At 41.2% G+C, this 19,760-nt stretch overlaps 2 protein-coding genes across 3 annotated transcripts; both read left to right on the plus strand.

Annotated features, from left to right (window-relative positions):
* Positions 1 to 1,752: 1,752 nt before the first annotated feature.
* kcnmb2a (potassium large conductance calcium-activated channel, subfamily M, beta member 2a) lies at positions 1,753 to 3,288 on the plus strand (the record flags this gene model as incomplete). The annotated part of the gene is made up of 4 exons (XM_083684740.1): positions 1,753 to 1,808; positions 1,967 to 2,140; positions 2,454 to 2,649; positions 3,004 to 3,288. The coding sequence occupies 4 exons, from the start codon at positions 1,753 to 1,755 to the stop codon at positions 3,286 to 3,288; spliced, it is 711 nt and encodes a 236-aa protein (XP_083540866.1).
* A 1,718-nt stretch (positions 3,289 to 5,006) lies between these two features.
* LOC310806066 (phosphatidylinositol 4,5-bisphosphate 3-kinase catalytic subunit alpha isoform) lies at positions 5,007 to 17,899 on the plus strand. 2 transcript variants are annotated; one of them, XM_083672022.1, is made up of 20 exons: positions 5,007 to 5,222; positions 6,066 to 6,471; positions 6,690 to 6,899; positions 7,124 to 7,374; positions 7,648 to 7,893; positions 8,062 to 8,147; positions 9,360 to 9,465; positions 9,747 to 9,899; positions 10,157 to 10,291; positions 10,462 to 10,586; positions 10,779 to 10,860; positions 11,445 to 11,609; positions 11,877 to 11,980; positions 13,868 to 14,146; positions 14,389 to 14,510; positions 14,712 to 14,790; positions 15,768 to 15,938; positions 16,161 to 16,278; positions 16,430 to 16,581; positions 16,715 to 17,899. In XM_083672022.1, the coding sequence occupies exons 2-20, from the start codon at positions 6,120 to 6,122 to the stop codon at positions 16,983 to 16,985; spliced, it is 3,207 nt and encodes a 1,068-aa protein (XP_083528148.1). In that variant the 5' UTR covers positions 5,007 to 5,222; positions 6,066 to 6,119; the 3' UTR covers positions 16,986 to 17,899. The 2 variants fall into 2 exon arrangements, with proteins under 2 accessions (XP_083528148.1, XP_083528149.1); XM_083672023.1 differs by having other exon boundaries at positions 6,069 to 6,471.
* Positions 17,900 to 19,760: the final 1,861 nt, after the last annotated feature.

The raw sequence follows: 19,760 nt of genomic DNA on the forward strand, positions 1-19,760 counted from the left end.
AAATATATCTGTGATATATAGATGCATCTATTTCACACATAATCTGCACAGTATGTTTCATATATTTAGATACATTTGATTTATATTCCATTATAAAGGGGCAATCTGTAATTGGTACATACATTTTTGGATTTTTAAATTAATGATATAGTCATTGATTCTTGAAGAATATAACTTATAAATGCCTCATGAGCTTAGTTCAACTGCCTTACCCCATCAGAACCCAACTTATAAGCTTGTTTTACCATGGATGGTCAGTCCTTGCATACATAGCTCTGTCTATGAAATTGAGAGTGGTTAGTTGTTGTTTGAATTACAGATTGCACCTTTAAAACAGAAATTACTCATCGAGCAGGAACTTTTTCCTGATGATGGCTGTTTTTCTCTCTACTCTATTTTACTCTTGGCATTGAGACACAAATGTTATGTTTAACTAGAGCCAATTTATTCTGCATAGCTACACAGTAATTATAGGCTCGCTAAATCAGACTCTCCAATGAGATTCTGGGTTCCGAGATTACAGTAATTATGACATGTTCAAAGAATTAATTAAATTGAAAACATTTGGAAATGATGAAGTCACTCAATCTTATTTCAATCTAAACCTTTTTTACATTTGCATGACTGTGCTTTTTGATTTCAAAGCTTGATGTATCTATTTTTGTTCCTGTTTTGCAAAATGCCTGAAATGTGTTATTTTCCTTATTCAATTCTAATTCTAGAGATCGTTTAATATTTCATAAACATTTTACAATGGCTCGGATCTTTCAGATTTGCCAGGGCTCAGTCTGCCTATGCATTTGATATTGACAAATGGACACACTGGGCTTCCACATGGCCATGTAAATCTTTTTGTTCCAAATTACCCTTTTGAATAAAGATCCTGGTAATCTACAAAGTGGGGCTGCATCAACCCTCACCTGGGTTACCGTCTGGGTTGCATGCAGTTCATTTGCATACTGTATACATAGGGGCTAAATTCTTCCAATGTAAGACAGCTGAGTGCTCAGTGATGATGCTTGGACCAGGGGTAGTTGTTGTTGTTGAATGAGAGGGACACAATGAGTTTGTGTTGACAGGGTTTGTGTTGCTCGCGCTCCCGCAGGTACAGTGTGTCTTTCATGAGGACCTCATCAGCATTAGCACCTTTCATCTGTGGCAATCAATCATTCTGTCTCACCTCACTAATATTTCTTTGTGTTCAAAATTAAATGTTTACCTGGTGGCACTGACCTGAACCACCAATATATGAGAGGTGGATGTCCGTCCATTCACATCATTTAGACTCATTGAAGTGTCCTAGAAGGAATACACATCAGCAGTTTGGATTTTTATCGTCTTTGAATTGTAAAATTGCAAAACACTTACAATTGGCTTTTGATCTTGCGATTTTGACTGCAAAGACATGTACCAAAGGTATGCTCTCTTTTGCTCTGTCACTATTTTTTGTTTCTATGATGATAAGCAAAAAACTGCTCATATATAAATTTTGTTTGCACGACACATAATGGGCTAGTGTGGTGATGTTTGCATAATAGTCATGTTATAACTGAGATGGAGGTAAAGAGATAAAAAGCAGTGGTTGTGGGATAACTCCCCCCCCCTCCAAAATTATTTTGATGATTGCTAGTCGTTTCTCCATCTGAAAGCTCTTACTCTGATCATGTGAGACTACAGTATTAATTAACTATAATTTTGTGCAGGTCTTTCCAACAATCGTTGAACAGAGAACATTGTGGGTCATCTGGGAAGATGTTCCTTGTGACAGGGGCCAAACGTACAGGAGCATCAGGAGGGGGGGGGAGGAGGTAAAGTCTTAGCCAGTGAAACTCTCTGGTCATAGAATTCTCTTTCTGGATTGATAGTTGGTACATTTTAGAAGGGCAACTGACTCTCTCCATGCCCCTTATAATCCTGCCTATGTCTACTTTGATCTCATTGAGTGAGTTTCATACTATACCAACAGTAGGTCTATCTACCAGAAGTTCCGGGAGTATGACTTGATGGACAAGAAGAAGACAGTGACAGCTTTGAAGGCTGGTGAGGACCGGGCTTTACTACTGGGCCTGGGCCTGATTCTCTCATCAATGATGATGTACTTTGTCCTGGGAATCACCATACTGCGCTCCTATGCAGACAGGTACTGTGCCAGTCATTTTTACAATAGTAGTTGGAATAGAGTACAATAGAGTAGTTGGAAAGGAATCAAACCAGCCTTTGCAGTATTAATGTAGTTTACACTACTATATTTACACAACTACTGCCAGTCTTAGGCTGAAAAATGTAAAAATATACTTCCGAGTATGAAAAAATATTCCACAATTCATAACATGGGCATGTTTCCATATGTTTCAAATATATGTGCTTCTATGAAAATACTGCAATAACAGTTTCATTGAACTGAACCCATCAATTTTTATTTAAATTGTTCTTCCCCTCATTTCCCCATACAGTGTGTGGACAGAGGAGAGTGTCTGTATTGTTCTCAACTCCACCATCACAGCAGAAATGAACTGCTCTTTCAGCTGTGGGTCAGACTGCTGGAGGGGCTCCAAGTACCCCTGCCTGCAGATCTATGTCAGTGTCAACACCACAGGCAGGGTCAGCCGCTTATCTCACAACGAGGAAACACAGGACATCAACTCTGAGGTGAGCACAAAGCCAGAGGGGAAGCTGGGAGTGTGAGTGGCTGGGTGTTTTCAAATGTTGATTAATACTGTGATATGTGGCTTGATAGGGCCCATAATTTGTACTAACCACATAACCTGACCAAGAAAAACTCTGGCCTCGTGGCATAATCAGGAAAAACTCCTGCCCCTATGCATGAGTCATGCTTACGCCCTACAGTATGTCCGTGTTTACATGATGTTTACTCAATCGCTTATTCATGCCAGTAAATATTTATGCTGTGTATCAAGTGATGGTTACTAAGGCAGTAGTGTATGCATGCTGAACTAAGTGCCCCATGACTAATTTCAGTGCCATCCACGTTTCTCCTTTCAGTGTTTCTATGTGCCAAAGTGTCAAAAGGACAGCACGGCCATGCACGCCATGATCGTGAACATGTCAGAGCGCTTGAGAGTGCGGCAGCAGGTTCCCTGCTACTACGACCCCAGAGAGCAGCAGGACAGCGTTCTCCTGACACGGCTGTACGGTCGCAGTGCTGTCTTCCACTCGCTCTTCTGGCCTTCCTGCATGCTCACAGGGGGTACCCTCATCATCTTCATGGTCAAGCTCACCCAGTACCTCTCCATTCTGTGTGAGCAGATAGGGAAGATCAAGAGGTGATCAAGAAGCAGAAGGGAGGCGTGGTTGCTGAGAGCCACTCACATGGCTGCCAGACAGATGACATGAAAATAATTGTTTTATCCAAATAACCCTCAGTAACCTCTTGTAACGTTGTTCACTGGCTAAGGCATTTGGAACAGGTTACCACTCCTTACCACTCAGGAACTGTTTTAATGTAGACTGAATGTTCCGAAACAGACATCTGAAAACAGCTGAAACGTATGACCTCTGTGAAAAGAAACTTGTAGTATGAATATTTCCTAATTCCTATGTCAAAATATTCAAACTTTATTCAAAGTAGTTAACCGGCTATTCAAATTTAAAGGAAGTTCGGTATCCTCTTTGCATGCCCTATTTCACATAGACAACAATGCAAGCTAAATTTGTGCTGATCAAACCAGACATAGTTCATTTTCCCAAATTGTCCATTGTGTTTGCAGAAGATAACAGCTACCCATTAAAGAGTTTATAACTTTATAGCAACTTTATACATTTTATGCAGCTCCCCCACATTTTAGCATAAGTGAACAGTGGGGCGTTGGGGAAATACCCAGAATATGATCTGATGGTGAAAAAATGATGCTGAATGAACCATGACATGAAAATACTCAGTCAACAAACACAGTTCACATAAACCCTAAAGTAACAGCTTGTTGTTCAGTCTGTCATACAGAAATTGTGTGTGCTTTGAGAAAAGGTGTCTTGTATTGTCTTGTGCCTCTCTGACAGTCGAGGTGCAATTCACAAACCTTATTTGTACTAAGTATCTTTAACAATGTTGTATCCCATGGTGAGGCATATGATATTGTCACATAAAGTGATTTGATGTGAAATAAGCAGTACTGTTTAGTCTACAGTATGGACAGCTTTGTGACACAAGTACATGATGGAACTGTAATAAACACTTCATTGTACGTATCTTGTTCATAATCCCATGAAAATTAAATGCAAATAAAAACATGATTGTTCTATCGCTGTCACCAGACACATTTCTTTTCAGGGCATACAGCTTCATTGATTCATACAGCTTCATTCAACTTCGCTCCAAGCTTAGCATATGACTGGCATCTTGTTATCACACGTGTGGCTTGGCATCTCTTGAGGCGTGGCCCCACCTGCTCCCATAGAAAGCAATCAACAACAAAAAGGCAGGAGCAGTTTCCTTGCATTTGGCCCCCTCTGCTGTCCTGCCTAGCCAATCCAATATCTTTCCTGAAATGGCCATACCTTTCAACACTGAAACATGATTGACTAATTGTGATTCGTCAATTAGATAGTCAGATTCGCCGATTAGATATATAATCATGACATATTATGATATGATTATGTGTGTTACACAGTTGGGCTGAAACAAAATCACCGAAACAACAGCTCACACTTCAGGACCAGGGACCCCCCATACTGATCTACTCCCTCATCTACATTGTATTGAAGCATTTATTTTTGTGAAAAGTTTTCAGAATTGTGCGCATAAATTGTGTTCTTCTTACTCACTTTTCTCCTGTTTCTTATCTCTCCTAAATAAATGCATTAATTGTCCTAAAAATGCAAAACCGATAAAAGCTTACTGTAGGATGATCCATAGGCCTATATTCATGTTTTTCACATCGATTGGAACTATCATGTCTTCGAGGTCAAAGCCCGGTGCCGCCGCGGGCGTTTGTGTGGGAGGGCGGTCCGTAAAGAGAAGCTAGTCTATTAGCTAAAACAGCTAAACGACCTAGCTGTCCACTTACCGAGCTATCATCAAAAATGCAGTATTTTTCGGAATTGCGGTGGGCATTACGCTATGGAATGTAATGGACTTATTATTTTGAGAACGCTTTATATTATTCAAAAAATAGCCAACGACGTTTTTCCGGACTGTCCCAATACTTGGATGGAGTAAAGATAGCAGCGCTACGACTGTGGGCGAGAGGTCTTGAACGGCCCGGGTACGAAATGGATTTGTTCAGCTAGTTCGTGCAGTTGTCTCGAGAATAAGCGTTTAGAGAAAGTTGCATGTAATGATTGTGAACTTAGGGCGTAACTTCATCGAGACAATCACTATACTATTTGCGAGTAAATGTTAAATGTCTTATGAAGCATAAGAATGAGCTAGCTAGCTGACAGCTATGTCAGCACAAACAGCTAGCAGGTTTGTCAGCTAGCCATTGACACCGGTATTTTGAAATTGAAATTGAACCCTGTCACTCGCCAAATATTACCTCTGGCAAGCAATTAGTAAATGATTACTATCACTTGTTAGTTTTCCAAACTTCTGTTATAGTATTTCACCCGTATTTTACAGAATGTATTTAGCTAATTAGCTGTTCTTGCTAGTAAGTTTGCTAGCATCCCACTGACACACTAGCTAGCTAGATATTTCATCATAGTCTACTGGCTATGCTTATTTTGACACTCAGATACATATTACACAGTCTGTTAACTGCCAACGTCTTTGCTTTGCTACTAGTTATGAGAAAATCTGTTCATAGAGCAACATCTGTCCCACAGGAATTGCACTACTCCCACCTTGGTGAATTACCATGTTGTTCCTATCTTGTACGGCAAATGAATCCATTATTGTATGCGGTAGTGTATGCTAAAGCTTCAAATAATCTCTGGTGTATGCATCCCCTGTTGTAAAAAAGATAATGGTTTTTAAACCATATACCTCATACACCTTATAACTCAACTCCATGCCACTGCCCTCATGCTGAATATTTATCACACACATTAATGCATCATTATAAACGGGTCACTGCATCTTATGTAATGTCCCTCTTTATTCCCAGTAGGTCCACATTACTCATCTGAATTATTAGAATTGTGAGGAGCAGGAGACCACCATGCCTCCCAGGCCGTCTTCTGGAGAACTATGGGGCATGCACTTGATGCCTCCAAGTATACTGGTGGACTGCCTTCTACCCAATGGAATGATTCTGACATTGGAGTGCCTGAGAGAGGCCACGCTTGTGACGGTCAAACATGAACTCTTCAAGGAGGCCAGGAAGTATCCTCTCCACCACCTCCTCCAGGAGGAGACCTCGTACATCTTTGTCAGCGTCACTCAGGAGGCAGAGAGGGAGGAGTTCTACGATGAGACCAGGAGACTTTGTGACTTGAGGCTCTTTCAGGCATTCCTGAAAGTGATTGAGCCAGTAGGGAACCGAGAGGAGAAGATACTCAACAGAGAGATTGGTACGCCTCACATATTCTTTATATCTACTGTAGGGACAGGGAAACACCTGGCCCTACTCGGGCTCTGATGCAGTCAGGCACTCTACTGGCAGTATATGCATGTTTTGCATATAGTAAATCCAGTTTTTAAGTCTCTTAAATGAACACTGTATGCAAGAAAGCTTAATAGATGTACCTGAAAGCTATGCACTTCCCTCATATGCTTCTCTTTTTCACAGGCTTTGCTATTGGAATGCCTATATGTGAGTTTGACTTGGTCAAGGACTCAGAGGTGCAGGACTTTAGAAGGAACATACTAAATGTCTGCAAGGAGTCTGTGGACCTCAGGGACACCAATGGACCTCACACTAGAGCTTTGTATGTCTACCCTCCCAATGTAGAATCATCAGTTGAACTTCCTAAGCACATCTTCAATAAGCTGGACAAAGGTAGGACATGAATCAATGGTTTGGGTCTAAGAGAGAGGGAACATATCCCTCATGTATAGCAGCCTAATATAGTATAAAGTTAGCTAAAACCATTGTAACTCATTGATATAACCACCGTTTAATTTGGCATAGTTGTGATTGTTTTGAGGAAGAGGCAGAGAATGAAGTCAGTTGTCTTGACCTTTCCATGTTTGATGTATGACTTACCTTACTTACTTCCATAGGTCAAATTATAGTGGTCATCTGGGTCATAGTATCGCCGAGCAATGACAAACAGAAGTACACTCTGAAGATCAACCATGACTGCGTTCCGGAGCATGTGATTGCCGAGGCCATCAGGAAGAAGACTCGGAGCATGTTGCTGTCCCACGAGCAGCTGAAGATGTGCGTGCAGGAGTACCAGGGCAAGTACATCCTCAAAGTGTGCGGCTGTGACGAGTACCTGCTGGAGAAATACCCTCTGAGTCAGTACAAGGTAACCCACCTCTTGACTCTAGGCTGATATTCATCCCACATGTAACAAGAGCAGTCTTGGGACTGATCAAATGGATGTTGTGAATTATGATAGTACATTGGCATTCATATATATTGTACACATACTGTACTTACATGTTGTTCATATAAACGCAGCTGTGATAATTGCTGACATTTTTATTTTTTTTGTATGATGTTAGTACAGTTAGCTGTTGTGTTGGATGAAACGATGCAGAAACACAAGCGGTAATGGTGATTTTCCCCTCCTGCTCAGTATGTACGGAGCTGCATCATGCTGGGGCGGATGCCTAACCTCATGCTCATGGCCAAGGACAGCCTGTACTCCCAGTTGCCCATTGACACCTTTACCATGCCGTCGTATGCAAGACGCATCTCCACGGCAACGCCATACATGAACGGAGAAACGGCTACCAAGTCCCTGTGGACCATCAACGGCACTTTGAGGATCCGGATACTGTGTGCTACATATGTCAATGTCAACATCAGGGACATCGACAAGGTACCCGGAGGTGTTGTCAGCTCAGATGTCCAGGTGTCAGGGCTTACTGACCACTTTCTACATGAATGATGTTTGTAAAGGTCTTTGATGTTAACTGGTTACTGGTGTGATCAAGAGGTTATTATCAGACTGATCCATGTTCATGTCTCTCCCTGGCATTGATTCTAGATCTATGTCCGGACTGGGATATACCACGGAGGGGAGCAGCTGTGTGACAATGTGAACACTCAGCGCGTGCCATGCTCAAATCCCAGGTACTGCACCTCCTATCAGCACATTCAACTGTCCTCTCAAGTACTTCACTTGTACTGGGTCACCTGTAGCCTCATAGGGAAAAGACATAATCTGCAAAAGGTAAGCAGGATAAAAGTGACCTGTAATGGAGACGACATTGAATCTAAAGCGTCTGTCACATATATAGGCATGACATTGGATCAGTTACTTTCAGGTGAGTCGACTTCTGCCAGAGTTCTGTCTAAAAGTGCTGACAACCATAAATTCCTGTACCGCAGAACAAGGCAGTTTGACATAAAAATTAAGGAAGTACTACTCAACCCTGATACAGTGTCATTTTGATTGTGCCTGTTCTGCATGGTACAGTAGATTGACAACCAAACTTAGGAGCAAGATGCAGGTTATGCAAAACAACATAATTCGGTACCTGCTCAGTGCACCCCCCAGAACACATGTTGGAGTGAATGAGTTTAAAGCAGTAGAGTGAATGAGTTTAAAGCAGTAGGCCTGTTACCAGTACAGCTCAGAGTGGAGCAGCTGAAGCTCAACCACATGTATAACATCATGAATGGTACTGCCCAAAACCTCCCATGTAGTTATGGTTCATACTCAGCATGGACATAACACACTTTATCGTTAAAAAATGCCAAAAGTAAACAGTCCATCACGGAACTCTTTCTTTTATACAGGGATTCTGCTGTGGAATAGCCTCCTATTGCCTATTAAACTGTTTCAGGGGTGTTTTAAAAGGACAGGTTAGAGCTCATCTCTGGAGACAGATGAACTCTTAGGAGAATAGCAGCCAGGGCCGGTGCCCTGTAGCTATTGTTGATGTACAGTTTTTAGTATTATTGTATGGGCCCATGATAGTATAATGGGATCAAGACAGGCTGATTGTTGTGTTGTATTTTGTGGTCTTACGTTTTTATCTATTTTGGAGGTTTGTAAATTGGACTGTTTTATTTATTTATTTGTGTTTTTGTTTTTGTTTTTCATTGAGGTCCACAGTGGAAATAAGTGTTTCACACTTTCTTGTGTTATCCGCTGAGACTCTCTGTTTCCCAAAATACAATCACTCATAGGGATTTACTGTAATTAACTTAATTTCTGCTGGATCACCTCCTCTTTAGCCATGTAGAGGGATGCCTTTTTGATTTGTATATGTGTTTGCATATGTGTTGATTTGATTTGTGTCTGTATTGATTTCTAAATGTGTTTGTGTCTCATCATAGGTGGAACGAGTGGCTGAACTACGACATGTACATTCCAGACATCCCCCGAGCAGCCCGTCTCTGTCTGTCCATCTGCTCTGTGAAAGGGAGGAAGGGGGCAAAAGAGGTGAGTGTACCAGGCAATCCTCTAACATACAGCTGGCTGTATGGGGTGGTGGAACACTTGAAAATAAGTATGCAGATTTTTTTGAAACTATTAAAAGGAATAATAAGAAGGCAAGCAATACTGAAATGATACAAGTGCATATTTGGTAATGAATGCACCTTCACTTTATCAAACCTATACTTTACCGTCAATTTCAAACTTGCATTTCTTTGAATTCTAAACTGACATTTACATTGTTATTGACTCAATCCAATGTTGTGTTGTCTCTCTCTGTTATTCAGGAGCACTGTCCACTAGCCTGGGGCAACATCAACCTATTTGACTACACCCACACACTGGTAGCTGGGAAGATGGCTCTCAACCTGTGGCCTGTCCCCCACGGCATGGAAGACCTGCTCAACCCCATTGGTGTCACCGGCTCCAATCCAAACAAGGTCAGAGTTGTTAGTTATTATCTAGCTAGCTAGCTACCTCCCAAGCCCCAATCGTAGCACAACAGAGCAATAAGCTGCCTCTAGGTCACAGTTATTAGCTAGCTACCCCCAAGCCCTAAACACAGCCAGAGCTAGCAATAAGCTGCCTCCATTAAAGTAAGCCTCTTATCCACTTATTAATTACTCATTGACACTGAGCCTTCTATTGTTGAAATAAAGCCCTAGAGTAAACCGTTCTCACTGTTTTATTGACACAGGAAACCCCTTGTTTGGAGTTAGAGTTTGACCACTTCAGCAGCCCAGTCAAGTTCCCAGACATGGTAGCCATAGAGGAGCATGCGAACTGGAACATATCCAGAGAGCTGGGCTTCAACTACTGCCACACTGGTTTGGTAAGGTCATCTGTTTTTGTTAATTTCTGTCGTGTCATTGATTTAGTATTGCTAAGTTGGGCTCAGACCTAGTCTCCTCACAATCAGTGGGTCTTATTCAAATCATTGTGTAGCTTGCTGCTTATTAGCCAAACTAAGTTGAAGGAACATGGGAATGTCTTCTACTCCAGAGTAACAGATTGGCACGGGATAACCCCCTAACGGACAGTGACAATGAACAGCTGCGCCTGGTGTGTAACAGAGACCCGCTGTCTGAAATCACTGAGCAGGAGAAGGACTTCCTGTGGAGGCACAGGTAGTGTGTGTGTGTGTGTGTGTGTGTGTGTGTGTGTGTGTGTGTGTGTGTGTGTGTGTGTGTGTGTGTGTGTGTGTGTGTGTGTGTGTGTGTGCATGCAGCAGTGCAGTAAACAAGTTTACCTACTGGATGTATAGAGATTCTGTGGATGGTAGAGTGGACACTCAAATGTTCTCCTGTTCTCTTCTTCAGACACTATTGTGTCAGTATTCCAGAGATACTCCCCAAGATTCTCCTTGCAGTGAAATGGAACTCCAGGGATGAGGTTGCACAGGTAAACAGTCTCAGATTACTGCTGCTGACACTGCTGCTCTCATTAACAGTGCATACTCTTGACACTTGATATTCCTAGAAGGAAACAAGTACTCATTACGGATTTTGGGTGTTTTACAGATACGAACGATCACCCCATCATTATGAGATATTATCTGTAATCTGAAAGGACTCCTTTCTATCTCAAAATAATAACTCCATTGGCCAGTTTAGCTGTCTCTAAATGAATGGGAGATGTGTGTGATGTGCCTGCCCTCCTTGAAAATAACTGGTAGGAACAATTTGTGAGGAGGAATAGTTACAGGCACTCGCTAATGTGTGCTCTGGCCGAATTGCTCAATGTCATTCTGAACCACCTGCATCATCATTTTAAGCATTTAAATCGCACTTGTCCGATCACGAGTATCATCCAGTTATGAGTATCAAGTCGTAATTAAAGTTACAAGTACGGACATGAGTATAACTCCTGATTCCTAGTACATTCACATCATTAATTCAAATTTATAAGCCATTTGTTTAGTTTTTGAGTCATGTTTTATTTCAGACAAATCTTTATTTATTTATTTTGTTTATTTTGTTCTCCAGATGTATTGCCTTCTGAAGGACTGGCCAGCCATTAAGCCAGAACAAGCCATGGAGTTGCTGGACTGCAACTTCCCAGACCCCATGATCCGAGACTTTGCCGTGAAGTGCCTTGAGAAATACCTAACAGACGACAGACTCTCTCAATACCTCATTCAGTTGGTCCAGGTATAGAACCCTCTTTATATTCTACTAAATAGACAAAATGGTTATGGAATGGGTAATCACCCACTATCTGGGATCCAACATAATTTGCCACAGTTATGCATGGTTGAATGGATTTGACAATGTTTTGATTGGTACTACATGTTTTGGAATATTATTTTCCGTGCAACAAACAACATTGTTTTCGGTGTATTCAGTTAAACATATGGTCATGGGAAGAAATCACCAGGCTGCATGTCTATAAAATGCATTGTGCTTGTCTGCCACCAGGTGCTGAAATACGAGCAGTATCTTGACAACCCACTGGCCCGGTTTCTGCTGAAAAAGGCTTTGACCAATCAGCGGATAGGACATTTCTTCTTTTGGCATCTCAAGTGAGTTGATTCCTGTTCTTTTTCTGAAAGGGATAGTTCACCCAAAAATCATAATTTCTTACTCTTTCCCTTACACCTTACCTTTTCTTACTCTTTCCCTTACACCTTACCTTTTCTTACTCTTTCCCTTACACCTTACCTTTTCTTACTCTTTCCCTTACACCTTACCTTTTCCCCTTATCTTAGATGTTGTCTGTTGACCACTAGTGACACTGTGAAGCACTTGTCATTCCATTTGCCACAGCAGCCGAGACATACCATATAGTTTCGGCTAGCAGTTTAACATGGATTTTCAATCTTGCCCATCAGCATTGTCTGCATTACACACCTAAATCTACTCAAATTGTCATCAAACTGAATCATTATCACACATCATTATGTTCTAATTTCAGATACTCAGGCATCTCGCAAGAAATAAAATAAAAACAACTTTTACCGTTTCTTCACAATCCTTGTCTACATCGAAAAGCAAACGATAAAGGTATTTTTCGTGTTTGGATAGTTTAAGTAGGCTTATTTGCTGTTGGGCTAAATTCAGAATCCATGTTAAGCCAAAAGCTATATGCTAAGTCTCAGCTGCTGTGGCAAATGGAATGACAGGCGTTTCACAGATGGTGTCGCTGCTGGTCAACAGACCTCATCTAAGGTATGTGAAAGAAATTATGATTTTTGGATGAACTATCCCTTTAATAGCATCATGTTGGTTATGAAATCCTGTACTGTGTCTGTACTGTCGATGATCACTTGAATACTCTTTGGCAGCCTGCATGTCAGTTTGTATTTGGTCCTGTAAAACCTGTTGGGTTTGTGCATATCAGGATTTTTGTTGAGAAAAGCTGACTACGGATAATTTGCCATATCAAGGTACACTGTGGGTATATGCACCTTCTATGTAGCCTACAAGTACAATCTTGCATAGTTAATGTTATGTACATGGAAATGTGATAGAGTTAACCAGCATTTACTATAGGCACTATTTTACATTATTTGAAACCCAGAGTAATAATACAGTTAATGTATTATTGTGCTTGAACTTGGGTTTGAGCAGTAAAGTCATGCCAATGATATCTACAAAGATGTTTTGTTGTCCCCCACCAACGGTACAAAGTGTAGTCAACTTTGTTCTAAGGGCAGAAAAAATCTGATTGTTTTCTAAAAAGTAAATTTAACAGATGCACAACTTTTGAAAACATGGGGTTTGAACTAACAATCTTGTAAATTAAATTTTGAGTCATCAAAATTCATCAAATCATCACTGTTGTCAGACAAATGTGACAATATCTATTAGATACAACTGGTGTCCTACCTTTGAGGCAAAGAGTAAATATAAAATAAAGGAAAATGTATCAAGCTAGCAGCGACATGCTAAGCTAATCATAGCAAAATAGCTAGCTAAGTATTTAGCAAGCTAGGCCTATTGCTCCAAATTTGGGAATAATATTTTGCGAGTGAAGTTTGTTATGCATAATTTAATACCAACACTGTCAATATGAAAACCAGAGTTGTGTGATCTAGGTTTATAGCCAATCACATTGGCTATTCACATAATTTGGCTGTGCAAATATTTTGTCTTAGCCTAATGGTGAAATTTGTGTTTGAGGTAATTGTCATTAGAGTTAGTACGATAGTAGCCTAATGGTGCCCAAATAATTGTTTCTCTTTGGTCACAGAAGGTGACCAAGAGAAAAGCCCTCCCTGTGCGCAACAGGGACACAGCACTGTAAAACAGACAACCAGAGTGTCTTAGTAAAAAGTTTATGAATTATATTTATGTGTTTATAGAGTGGTGCTACATCATTCATGGGGGGACAACATTCTACACTTGTTTTGTGGTGTTGTTATACAATTTTCATTGCAATCCTACCACAACTTTTCTTTCCTCTGCAGGTCAGAGATGCACAACAAGACAGTGAGCCAGCGGTTTGGCCTGCTGTTGGAGTCGTACTGCAGGGCATGTGGCATGTACCTGAAGCACCTGAGCAGACAGGTGGAGGCCATGGAGAAACTCATCAATCTCACGGACCTCCTGAAGCAGGAGAAGAAGGACGAGGCGCAGAAGGTTCAAATGAAGTTCCTGGTGGAGCAGATGAGAAGGCCAGACTATATGGATGCCCTGCAGAGCTTCACTTCTCCACTGAACCCAGCACATCAGCTGGGAAACCTTCGGTATGGCAATAAAGTCCATTTATCTAGTATGATTCTTCAATACAGAAGTCACAACAGACATATCCTAACTTCCAAATGATTCTCCTATGTGATTGTTGATATTGATTTTTTATATATATATATATATATACCTGCTCAAGTCACCAAATGTTTACTTAATAGCTCATAATTGGTTTAATATGTTCTGAAGAATATCGACTTAATTTTACTCTGAGTTAAATATCCATTGCCATCTGTTTTAGCCTCGAAGAATGCAGGATGATGTCATCGGCCAAGCGGCCCTTGTGGCTGAACTGGGAGAACCCTGACATGATGTCAGAGCTTCTCTTCCAGAGCAACGAGATCATCTTCAAAAATGGAGATGGTGCGTGCGCATCACACACATCCTCCTTGACTCCTATGGACACTAGCGTAACAGACTCACTGAATCACGTTCTACGTCTCCGTGCCATGTAACCCAAACTGACTTTTGCATGCTGCCCCTGCACTCTTTCATAATGCATTACAGAGTGATCAAAGACTACCCGTCTCTCGTCATCTCATATTCACTTCAACTCCTCCCCAGATCTAAGGCAGGACATGCTGACGCTGCAGATCATTAGGATAATGGAGAACATCTGGCAGAACCAGGGGCTTGATCTCAGGTACGCTTTGTAGCAGCAACGCATACATGAATAGTAAATTAATGAAGCCCTTTATGTTTCTTAATTTGATAGCAGTAGACTGAATTAGTAGTGACTTCCCCTGATTCATTAAACATTGAGTCCATTGCTTCGCTAGGAGCTGAGGTAGAAACCAGTGTAGCTTTAGGAGGATACAAGGGATCTATATTTAGTGAAGGAATATGCTGTATGCATGTATATGTTAATGTATATCAGTGTGTATATATCTCTGTTTTCTTAGATGTAAGTGTATTACTGCAGTTTCTTACAGACGACATTTCTATCCTTAACCCAGGTCCAAGACTGACCCATAACTAGCTTACCTTCAATTCACACACACATTTGTTAAGCCTGGGCTTAGCGTTAATCCTAGGCTAAAGATTTACACTTGTGCAGTGAAGCCCTGGGTTAACTGAAATAACCATAGCAACATGCGACCATTCTAGGCTAGTTAGCCATCTTGCAGTGCGCTGTTGGGATGGAAACCACCCAATTATAGATAAATGGAAACATATACTGGGCGAAATGAGGTACAAGGAGACATGAAATGTATTGGATATTTGAGACTTACCTTTTATCTTGTTACAACTGGTCAACTCTTTGCTAGCAGCTAACCATGACAACAAATTAACTCCAGAGAAAATGCCATGGTTACGGTCCAGCAGTGTGATTGGATGAGAGCATTCCATTTTGGTTATCCCAGGCCCTGTTTCACACTAGCTAGTTTTGGCTCCTTGTTTGGGAGATTTCTGGGCCTAACCTCTAAGTTGGTGCTAACCCTGCTCCAGACGTAAGACAGTGCAACTATAAACAGCTGCTTAGCCCCAGGCTAAAAGCTTTCTTAGCCTGGACTAGGGGAGCTCTTAGCCCTAGGCTGAGCACAGGGTGAAGAGGCTTATTATAACTGTATGTATTTATATGTGCGAGACCCATATGTGATCCTTCATTCTCTGTAAAAGGATGCTGCCGTATGGCTGCCTGTCAATCGGCGACTGTGTGGGGCTCATCGAGGTGGTGAGGAACTCTCACACCATCATGCAGATCCAATGCAAAGGTGGCCTGAAGGGGGCGCTGCAGTTCAACAGCCACACACTGCACCAGTGGTTGAAGGACAAGAACAGGGGAGAGATGTGAGTGCTGCTGGAGAGAGAGACACACTGTGCACAAAGCTTGGTTTGGCTTGTATAGTTTGATATTATTACAATGTGATATTTACACAAAAGGGTAAAGGTTGGTGTGGCATGGTGGAAAATATGAATTATTTGTGAGGGGAATATATTCTTATTAGATACCAAAAGATTGTTGAAGCTTTTTGTCTGGTATTAAAAGTATTTGTTTCACCCTGTGTTCAGGTACGACCAGGCCATTGACTTGTTCACCCGGTCGTGTGCGGGCTACTGCGTAGCCACCTTCATCCTGGGCATCGGTGATAGACACAACAGCAACATCATGGTCAAAGATGATGGACAGGTACTTGACGAGATTTCTTATTTTTCTTTCCCCCTGATATTTCCTGATGTGGTGTGATGTAGTTTTTATTGTAAAGTGTATTGCATTGTATGATGTGCTGTATAAATCAAGTTTGACTGATTGATGGTTTTTATTTCTCTTCTCCCTGCAGCTATTTCACATAGACTTTGGCCATTTCCTGGATCACAAAAAGAAGAAGTTTGGCTACAAGCGAGAGAGGGTGCCCTTTGTCTTGACACAAGACTTCTTAATCGTAATCAGCAAAGGAACCCAGGAGTGCACTAAAACCAGGGAGTTTGAGAGGTAAGCTAGTGTTTTAGTAATCAGTTTGACATGTGATCTATATGTTTAACTGTTCTACTGTTCTACAAGATATCTTTCTTTCTGAATGTTACCCATCTAAGCACCTCCTGTTATCTTCCCGTTGTCCTTTCAGGTTCCAGGAGATGTGCTACAAGGCCTACCTGGCCATCAGGCAGCACGCCAACCTCTTCATCAACCTCTTCTCCATGATGCTGGGGTCAGGGATGCCCGAGCTGCAGTCATTTGACGACATCGCTTACATCCGTAAGACCCTGGCCCTGGACAAGACGGAGCAGGAGGCTCTGGACTACTTCATGAAGCAGATGAACGACGCCCACCACGGCGGCTGGACCACCAAGATGGACTGGATCTTCCACACCATCCGCCAGCACGCCATGAACTGAGATGAGACACTAGAGAGGATCTCTATAACACAAGTCTAGTATCAACGGAGGGCTGCCCTTTCACTATGAACTTGGAGAGGGCACAGCAGATCTCTACATCATCCGCCAGACTCGCGTCAACGGAGACCAGAGCCGTCCTCTCACTATGAACTTAGAGAAAGCAGGGCGGAAACAAGTGTGGATTTGTGCTTTATCTGCTATGAACTGAGAGAGAGGAGCAGATCTCTACACCATCTACCAGGGAAGCATCAACTGAGACGAGAGTGGAAATGAAACCATGATGATGGCCTGTGCACGCCCCAGAGACACCCCACCAGCACTCTCTCTGTCTCTCAATTCTATGATGCATGGCGAATAGACACTAGGGTGTCCGTTCATAGTATGTGGTCGTAACTCTGAACATAGGCTACATTACTCTAGTATGACACATTGATCTCAAATGACTATTACACAATTCCACATTGTGTACCCGCTCAGATTGAATATGTCACGTTCCGTAACCTCAAATTTGAGATTTTGTACAGAGCAGAAGTATCCATAGTGTTGTATGCATACTGTGCACATATTATTCCTTTCAGTCTTTATTTTCTACTGAGCCAAAGTACTTATATATACACACACCCCACTACATGTTACTCATTAGTCTTATCATGAAAGAGTCACTACTATTCCAGTCCCCTGTATCTTTGTAGCACTGATCTCCGCAGTATTTGTGTTTGTTTGTTTGTTTGTTTGTCTATCAGTATTATGATGTGTGTCGAGCGTTTTGTCACAAAATTGCTCCCGTCCATCTCCCCCAGTTGGATGCCACACTGAAGGACTTGACAGAAACAAACTGTCAAGTCCTTTAGAATGCCCAGATGAAAGACATGGTTTTGAATTCATCCTCTTCATTTGTTTTTTGGTTGCTTTTCTTTTTGAAAGGGAAAGGGGAGAAAAAAAGGATGTGCAATCATGTCCATATTGAATGCTGTGCTGTTACACTATGCAAATTGTGATCTTTATGTACTGTACTATAAAGATTTGTTATACTGATGTCAAAGCAGAGTAGAGTTGAATTGTGCATATACATGGCATGAAGGGTATTGGATGACTGTGTACATGTAGCGGAAGTGTTTTGGAATCACGCTCTTGTGATGAGGTAGCCCTGCCTGTGACTTCTAAGCCCAGATGTAGCACTTGTACCACAAGGATGTCCTCTTGGTATCATGGTTATCGCCTGTGGCTCTGCGAGAGGTCCCTGGTTCAAAGCCTGTCAGTTACACACAGACAGTACATGCATGGAAGAGAAATGCACAAGTATGCACTGTGACAGTATCACCTATTTCTTCCTAACTGGGTGACTGAAAGAACTGTGAAAAAAGCCTCCCTTCTTGACCCGGCCTTTCACTTTAGGAAACAAATGAAAAAGCTGCCCACAGGTCTAAAAAGACTTGATCAACGGAACATTTAGCCAGACTCTGCATTTAAGAAGCATTAACACTAACAGTTGGATTTTGAATTGCTTCAGTCTATCTTTATAGAATTGAGGTGGAGATAGTAAGTATGTATAGACACAATTCCAGACTTCCTCAGCATTCTGTTTCATATAAAAGCTGTATTATTCAATAAGTTGTTAAAGATAAAAAAGAAAAGAAAAAAGTGTGTAACTCAAGTGAATTTGTGGTTTTACCTTCAAGTGTCTTTTCCGCTCTCTTTCCTAACAGCTGCCCTTAAAAGTGTGGATCCTGCAGTTCGCTCGTTGCATAGAGATACATAACGGTCAGTTACTATAACCCAGCTTTACCAAATGAGGGAGTGTGTGTGTGTGTGTGTGTGTTTCTGTACAGGTTACAGACCATTGGGCAGGACCCATTCAAAACATAAAATACCCATACACTATGCAAGAGCTATCAAGACATGTTTTTCTTTTCGCTGAAGGAAATGTTATCCTTTTTTGTATACTGCATATGCATGAGGTCCTTGAATAGCCTTTGTTTGGCCTAGTGTTGTTTACTTGAATTTCATGTTTAACTGACCTTTTGTTACGTGTGTGTGTGTGTGTGTGTGTGGTACAACATTTTCACAATGAAGATAACAGATACAGATATTACCGCTACTATGTGCAAATGCTTTCCTTGAATAACTCTATAGAGGTAATATATTTTTGTATTCTAAATATTGGCTCTCAAATATAATCGCTAACCCAAAAAAAAGTGGAATAATGTAATACATCCTTTTACACCCAGTAGACAGCTTCTAGTTGTTGAAATGATATGAATGAGAAACTAGTGATGAGTGAATGAAGGAGACTTAGTTGGATTTGATTTAAGGAGTATTAATTGGAGTTTCAGTGAAGGTCCGCTGACCTATGAATACAATGTAAAAGCACAATGAAATTCAATGAAAAACCTATCCTGCATGTTTTAAAGCCGACTTCATATGTTATCTATCTGTTCATCTGTAAATGTCGTTTGACCTGTAGAACACACTCATACTCATTTGACCATGTCTAGAAAGAACCTGTATTCATTCACTCATTGTACTGTAAAAACCTTTCTCTGTATTGAGTCTCTGGTATTTTGAGAACCAATAAATGTAATTTCTAATGAGCAATTAATTTGTTGTCTCTCATTCACAATGATAATTCATGGTGTTGAAAAGGAGGATAATGTAAAAAATAAAAATAATTATCTCTTTACTACAGTATGTTCTAGAATTGATACTTCCTTAGCATATCAGCAGTAGCTGCATTGTAGCCAGATATGTTTATGCAACATACAGGACTTGTATGAA

Source organism: Argentina silus, assembly GCF_951799395.1.
Source record: "Argentina silus genome assembly, chromosome: 1".
Classification (NCBI taxonomy): Eukaryota; Metazoa; Chordata; class Actinopteri; order Argentiniformes; family Argentinidae; genus Argentina; species Argentina silus.